The sequence below is a fragment of the Eschrichtius robustus genome, chromosome 18 (genome assembly GCF_028021215.1).
Source record: "Eschrichtius robustus isolate mEscRob2 chromosome 18, mEscRob2.pri, whole genome shotgun sequence".
Lineage (NCBI taxonomy): Eukaryota > Metazoa > Chordata > Mammalia > Artiodactyla > Eschrichtiidae > Eschrichtius > Eschrichtius robustus.
This window is the reverse complement of record NC_090841.1, coordinates 59,486,299-59,494,379: the sequence shown is the minus strand read 5'-3', so window position 1 is coordinate 59,494,379 and position 8,081 is coordinate 59,486,299. Positions and strand designations below refer to the sequence as shown.

Genomic DNA, 8,081 nt, shown 5'->3' with positions numbered 1-8,081 from the left:
ATTTTTTCAAAGGCTTGTTAGTCACTCCTTTTATCCCTGACTATTGTGTAGTTAACCAGTAATTCATGCATGAAAAAGATAACATGTTATATATAGGCAAAGGATTCAAGAAAAATAACATCAAATATATACTAGGTATATATTATGAATAAAATCAACACATCCTCAAGCTGGAGGAGATATATCAATTTATAAGGAATTTATTTCCATTTGTCCCATATGGCTATTTGAACAACTTTTCCACCACAGACTATACTTCCAGAGCATTTCTCCTGTGATTTTGCCTCCAAAACCTAAATGAATGCATTTGGAGAATTATGTCTACAGTGTTAGAAGAAAATTTTTTCTAGTTCCTTGTTTTCTCACTGATTCTAACTCTGTTTTGTCACCACCTGTCTAAATCATTAGACTGATTTAAGCTAACTTGGCTCTCAGGTTGCAGCAGACTGTGCCTAAAAGTAATTCATTTCCTTTATTCTCTCTTATTCTCTTTATTATCTTATTCCTTATCTTTATTCTCTTTCTCCACACCCTCATCTGTATTATAATCTCTATTCTATCAAAGCACACAGTGCTATTAAAATAAATGAGGAACTTAGTGAGAAGCTGTAAAATAAAGAAAAGGTGAGAATATTAGAAATTGCCTCAAAATCCTTAGCTTTTAAAACAACTATTCCACATTAAGGATATGAAAACTCTGTGAATTTGAGTGCATAACTGCGGATAATAATCTAATCTGATATCTTCCTGTTTCGATGATATAAGCTGCATAAAACTTCTTAAAAAATACTTTTTCTGAAATGAGACCTAATATAATATAGGTAACCTCTAGAACCTATAGGGAAGAGTGTTTCTAAACATAGACTGTTTCAAAATGAATAAATGATAACACTGTGAAAAAGTCCAGGTCCTTGGAATGTAGGTAAAGAGGAGTGAGTTTTAAAACATAGGTATTTGGGGAAATAAAGAATCTGACAGTTTAGAGTTTTATTTGTGATGATTCAGAAACTTTTAAGAGTTGAAGAAACAAGTAACTTTTTAAATATAATCTTTTTCGGAAAAAAATGCTCCCTACGCTAGTACCATAAAAATCAGGTTATTGTAATTTTTACATATTCATTTAACTTGTTTCATTTTATCTGGAAAGACATAATTTCATATTTTTGAAAGTGATAGGCTGTTTTCAACTAGAGACAACCATTTGTAATGAAGATTCTTGAAGGTATTTTTAACTGATCATATTTCCATTCCAAATAAATACTATCTACCTGAAAAAAGAACCTCATTTCTAGTCTCATTGTTGAACGTTAGCTGTAGGGAAAGAAAAGAAGTATAAAACTTAGAGTCTCAGACATGAGGCTTTAAAGATTTTTTTTTTCAAATGGTGAATACAAAAATACAAATGTTTCAGGAAAGCAGTTCACGTTAACATTTTAAGATTTAAAGAGTGCACAATTTCGACCATAAATACCAGTTAAAAACAATAAAACTGAAGCAACTATTCTATTGGTAGCATACTTGCAGTTTTTCTGCACACATGTGCAAACAGTACAGTACTGTGCTAGATGAGAATTTAATATAGTGTATTATTTAGCCTGCTGTATAACACACAATATTATTAAACATTTAAAGAAACATGTAATTATTTGCATCAAAATTCACTTGCATTGTATTTGGTATTTAAAGGGAGAGGAAAAACCATTTGCAGGAGGAGGAGTTGAGTCCCAAGGTGGAGCTGTCTCTTGTGTTAAATGACACTGGCCTATTAAAACGCTCTGATGGGGAAGGGCTTAAAGGCTGAGTCAAAAGCCAAGAAGTCTCTTTATTTACGCCTACCTCCCAGCCCTTGGCAATCTGACTAATAACAAACTGAACTAACAAGAAAGACTAGAAAGGGAGGAAAGAGAACATTGCTGCAGCTTGGATCTACAGCCTAAGAAAGCAAGAGTGATCAATCCCAGCTCTGTTACACATCTTGTTTATTTACTGCACTCAGCAGCTTGCAAATGGTTAACTATATGCAAAAAAAGTCAGCATAGCTGTGAAGTATGCCGTGAATTTTAATTGGGGAATAAAAGGACAACGGCTTCAGGATGATCTAGTATGCACTCTGCTTGAAATATTTTCAATGAAATGCTCAGCATTTTGTCTTTGACCAGAGGTTTTAACTTTATAAAGCGATGGGACTTGCCAAAAAGTGATATTTGAGAAGAAAGTACGTGGTGGTCGGTGTTTTCTTTTTTAATAAAGAAACTGAATTTACTTTGAACATCTCTTCCAGCTGTGCATTACAGATAACGTCAGGAAGTCTTTGCTTTACAGGTAAGATGAATGTTTCCAGGCTTTCCTTATACCTATTTTTGCATTATCCCAAAGTGATTGAATTTCTGTTTGCCTCTTAAAAAAAAATAACTTTGCATTAAAGGATATCCAGTTTCATTCTTGCTCACTGGCACGACTAATGCTGTAGCAGATGCCTGTTTTCTGTGAGCAGCAGACATTTAGTTCAACAGCTGGCTGTAGAGAAGAACAAGTAAAATAATATGCTACTATTTCTTTTACAGCATGCAGTTTGTTATTGGAAACTGAATTATTTGTGCTTTTTGAAGGGAAGATTACTTCCAAACACCATTGTTGTATTTGAAATACAAGCACAATATGAAAAGATTCTTTGTATTTTGTATACCACTTTTATTTTTTCCTGACTTGAAAATATATAAATAGAGATTTTTTGACCTCTTTAACACTGTATCAGGTTGTCAATATAGAATCACTTTTCACATTTGTGTGTATTTCTGAAAAGATTAGAAACTGTTCCCTAGGGCATTTTGAAGAGCATAAAATGCATATAAGATTAAACAATAATAATGAGAGGAGGGAGTCTCATCTGGAAGTTATTTACTCTTTTCTTAAGATACTGTGCCTGGTGAAATTCATAGTATTCTTTCTTGGTAATCTATGGAAAAGTAGTTTCAGTGTTTGTGGAAGCTAATCCACAAGTTGAAGACTTCAACTTCAAGCTGCTTGATTCTAAGCATAGCCCTCAGAGCTGTTTAAAATCAAACTATTTCCCTATGGAAACATTCAGCCTGCTAACTTTCCCTTTGTATAGAAAGGGACTCTATTGTTTGATGTCTTTGGTTGCCTTTTACCTTTCAGAAACTTCATACTATACATGTTTTCAATAAGACAATGTATTTTCATGGAATGAAAGTTTATTTTCAGGATTATTGATTGGATTCTGGGATGTATTATCTAATTGTAATTTTTAATTAGATTCAAAGTTCACATTCCATCCAGAAACATGAAAGCAGTTATCATTTCCAAAAATTGAATAGTTATAAGATGTGGTGTTTCTTTACCTTTTGATTTAGTCTATATAAATTTAAAGTGCAATATTTAAAATAAAGGAATAAAATTAGATACCATTAGACTTCAAAGTATTTACCACACCACTGCTGTCATTTTAGAGTTAGAATTTGTTTTTTTTAATTTCTATGTCAGGTGCAGGTATTAAATTTTTAAGGAGTTGGAATATGTGATATTGTTATCTTGAACTGTCATTTTTTATTTCCTAAATTAGAGATATCCTCAAATATTTTAATATAGTGAAGCTTGCTTTAGAGTTCATTGTTTGCAAATTAAGCCTTATAATAAAGATCAACTGCTTAATTATGTGATGACATTCAGTGCCCTAAAGCCTGGTTCAAGACCTCATTAGGGAGTCATTTGCTAGAAGTTTATATGAGGCATTGTTTGTTCTTTTATAATAGCCTGAAATATGTGTTAAACATCAATTTTTCTTCTTTAGTTTTTAAGATATTAACCTTATTCATAGTAGAATTTAAAAGTAGCAGTGAATATTCCACCTCTAGAAATTCAATATAAAGTGTGACTGAAGTGAAATTTGAATGGACGCCTTTAAGCATATATATCTGATACTACAAGGCTTATACAAACTGCCCTAGACAACATAGTTAAAACAAAATCTTTCATAAAGTTCAGCTTTACTACATAGAGACATATTTTTTCTCAAAGTTTTTAAATAAATAATGGAATTAATAAGTATCTTAAGCCAAAATCAAAGCAGGTTAAACACAGAGTTATTAGATGTTATATTGTGATATCCAGTTCAAAAATAAAACTAAAGGAAGTGCATAATGCATGCAAACATACATTCTTTCTAACGATCATCTTTGAATTCCCTACAGGTCTCTCTGCTTCTAGCTAATACCTACATATTTGTCTTTTATTGTAATCCTTCAGCCTTAGATTCATCTAGTTTGAGCTAAAAAATAAAAAAGCCAGGGTCTTCTCAAGTATACATTTTTGCATCATATCAAAGTATCAATGGTCCATTTAGCCAGCTCCCCTCACGTCTATTAAAATGCAGATTATTTGGTAGATGTGAAGACAATTGATTTAATATTTTAAATTCTCCCTGACCTAAATTTTAGATTTTTATCACAATGCAAGTTAAAAGTAAAATAAACCTGCCAGTCATAATATTTGTAAAAATATTTGTAAAAGAAAATGTGGACTCAGCAATGTATTTTTATATTCAGAATAATAATATTTTGCCTTTTAGAGGAAAACCTATCATTTTGAAAATGTCAGATTCATCTCCTCCCTGCTCCTGGCCACTAAAGCCCATTGCTATTGCATTTTATCTTACAGAATCAGACCCATCACAGGACAACATGAAGCTTTGGATTCATCTCTTGTATTCATCTCTCTTTGCCTGTATATCTTCACAGTCCCAATCACCAATGTCCTCTGCCTCAGCCAGAGGTTCTTGTGACTCTCTTTGCAATTGTGAGGAAAAAGACAGCACGATGCTAATAAATTGTGAAGGGAAATGTATCAAGAAGTTATCCCAAATAAGCGTGCCACCATCACGACCTTTCCACTTAAGTTTATTAAATAATGGTTTGACAATGCTTCACACAAATGACTTTTCTGGGCTTACCAATGCTATCTCAATACACCTTGGATTTAACAATATTGCAGATATTGAGACTGGTGCATTTAATGGCCTTGGCCATCTTAAGCAACTTCATATCAATCACAATTCTTTAGAAATTCTTAAAGAGGATACCTTCCATGGACTGGAAAACCTGGAATTCCTACAAGCAGATAACAATTTTATTACAGTGATTGAACCAAGTGCCTTTAGCAAGCTCAACAGACTTAAAGTGTTAATTTTAAATGACAATGCTATTGAGAGTCTTCCTCCAAACATATTTCGATTTGTTCCTTTAACCCATCTAGATCTTCGTGGAAATCAGTTGCAAACATTGCCTTATGTTGGTTTTTTAGAACACATTGGCAGAATATTGGATCTCCAGTTGGAGGACAATAAATGGGCCTGCAATTGTGACTTATTACAGCTAAAACTTTGGTTGGAAAACATGCCCCCTCAGTCTATAATTGGTGACATTGTGTGCAACAGCCCCCCATTTTTCAAAGGAAGCATACTAAGCCGGCTGAAAAAGGAATCAATTTGCCCCACTCCACCAGTGTACGAAGAACACGAGGATCCTTCAGGATCATTGCATCTGGCAGTAACATCTTCAATAAGTGATAGTCGCATGTCAACCAAGACCATGTCTCTTTTAAAACCACCCACCAAAGCACCAGGTTTAATACCTTATATTACAAAGCCATTCACTCAACTTCCAGGACTCTACTGTCCTATTCCTTGTAACTGCAAAGTACTCTCCCCATCAGGACTTCTAATACACTGTCAAGAGCGCAATATTGAAAGCTTATCAGATCTAAAACCTCCTCCACAAAATCCTAGAAAGCTTATTCTTGCAGGGAATATTATTCACACCTTAATGAAGTCTGATCTAGTGGAATACTTCACTTTGGAAATGCTTCACTTGGGAAACAATCGTATTGAGGTTCTCGAAGAAGGATCATTTATGAATTTAACAAGATTACAAAAGCTCTATCTGAATGGTAACCATCTGACTAAGTTAAGTGGAGGTATGTTCCTTGGTCTCCACAATCTTGAGTACTTATATCTTGAATACAATGGCGTTAAGGAAATATTACCTGGTAGCTTCAACCCAATGCCTAAACTCAAAGTCCTCTATTTAAACAACAACCTCCTGCAAGTTTTACCACCACATATTTTTTCAGGGGTTCCTCTAATGAGGGTAAACCTTAAAACAAACCAATTTACCCATCTACCTGTAAGTAATATCTTGGATGACCTTGATTTACTGACCCAGATTGACCTTGAGGACAACCCCTGGGATTGTTCCTGTGACCTGGTTGGATTGCAGCAATGGATACAAAAATTAAGTAAGAACACAGTGACAGATGAAATACTCTGCACCTCTCCGGAGCACCTAGACAAAAAGGAATTGAAAGCACTCAACAGTGAACTTCTTTGCCCAGGTTTGGTCAATAACCCATCCCTGCCAACTCAGACTAGTTACGTAATAGTCAATACTCCTACAACTACAACTACAGCGGACACTATTTTTAAATCACTTACAGATGCTGTACCACTATCTGTTTTAATACTAGGACTGCTGATTGTATTCATAACTATCGTATTCTGTGCTGCAGGGATAGTGGTTCTTGTTCTTCACCGTAGGAGAAGATACAAAAAGAAACAAGCTGATGAACAGATGAGAGACAACAGTCCTGTGCATCTCCAATATAGCATGTATGGCCATAAAACAACTCACCACACTACTGAAAGACCCACAGCATCACTCTATGAGCAGCACATGGTGAGCCCCGTGGTTCATGTCTATAGAAGCCCATCCTTTGGCTCGAAGCATCTGGAAGAAGAAGAAGAAAGGAATGAGAAAGAGGGAAGTGATGCAAAACATCTCCAAAGAAGTCTCTTAGAACGAGAAAATCATTCCCCACTCACAGGATCAAATATGAAGTACAAAGTCACAGACCAATCCACTGAATTTTTATCCTTCCAGGATGCCAGTTCATTATATAGGAACATTTTAGAGAAAGAAAGAGAACTTCAGCAACTGGGAATCACAGAATACCTAAAGAAAAACATTGCTCAACTTCAGCCTGATATGGAGGTACATTATCCAGGAGCCCATGAAGAGTTAAAGTTGATGGAGACATTAATGTACTCAAGGCCAAGGAAGGTATTAGTGGAACAGACTAAAAATGAGTATTTTGAGCTGAAAGCTAACTTACATGCTGAACCTGACTACTTAGAAGTCCTGGAGCAACAAACATAGAGAGTTTGAAAGCTTTTGCAAAAACGCTGTGATTCTGTCTTAAGTCCAGAACTTGTAAATAAGTGCCTTATATGAGTGTATCATCAATCAGAACTTAAGCACAGCAGTAATCCTATGGGAAAAAAAGAAGAAAAAGAAACTCAGGGATCACTGGGAGAAGCCATTGCATTGTCTTCAGGCAATTTTATCTATCCCCAATAAAATAAATCCTTGCATGTAAATCATTCAAGGATTACAGTAATATTTTCCCATATACATAAAGTGTTTCATAGAAGTCCTCTTGCACATCTAAAAGGGTTCAAAATTTAAGCAACCCTTATTTTCTTGAGTTATATTACCCATGGATTAAATAGAATTGGATTTTGTCATTCAAAAAGTATACCTGTATATGTAATTATAATATGTAAGAAATATATTGTTCATAAAACCAGTATATATACTACAAAAATGTAAATTGTTAGACACACCTAGTTTTCTTGCAATAAAGGCAAAAGGAACTGGAACTTTAAAATTACAAATAGTAACAGTAAAGAAAAAATGGAAGGTTGAATTATATAGGCTGAGTGGCTCATAACTTTGAACCTTTGATGATTAAAAAATGCCACTGCTATGCTTTCTGAATTTAAAAATAAAAATGATTAACAGTTCAGGTGGAATGAATAAGAAAACTTTTTGGTTTTTCTGCACATTTTGTGTGGACAATCTTGTTAATGCTGCTGTGAATTAAGGTGTGTCATTTGTGCTCAAAGTTTAATTCTTATTCTTGAGATATTTTTTAAATGCTACTGATATTCAACTGTAAATATGATTAGTGCATCTATTAAGTTTGGTTTCTTTCATAGCATTAATCCT

General features: G+C 34.2%; 1 protein-coding gene across 1 annotated transcript; it reads left to right on the top strand.

The window, feature by feature from the left end:
- Nucleotides 1–1,908: 1,908 nt before the first annotated feature.
- On the top strand, nucleotides 1,909–7,472 carry SLITRK6 (SLIT and NTRK like family member 6). Its single transcript, XM_068526716.1, has 2 exons — nucleotides 1,909–2,322; nucleotides 4,678–7,472. Exon 2 carries the CDS (start codon nucleotides 4,701–4,703, stop codon nucleotides 7,227–7,229), a length of 2,529 nt encoding a protein of 842 aa, XP_068382817.1. The 5' UTR covers nucleotides 1,909–2,322; nucleotides 4,678–4,700; the 3' UTR covers nucleotides 7,230–7,472.
- Nucleotides 7,473–8,081: the final 609 nt, after the last annotated feature.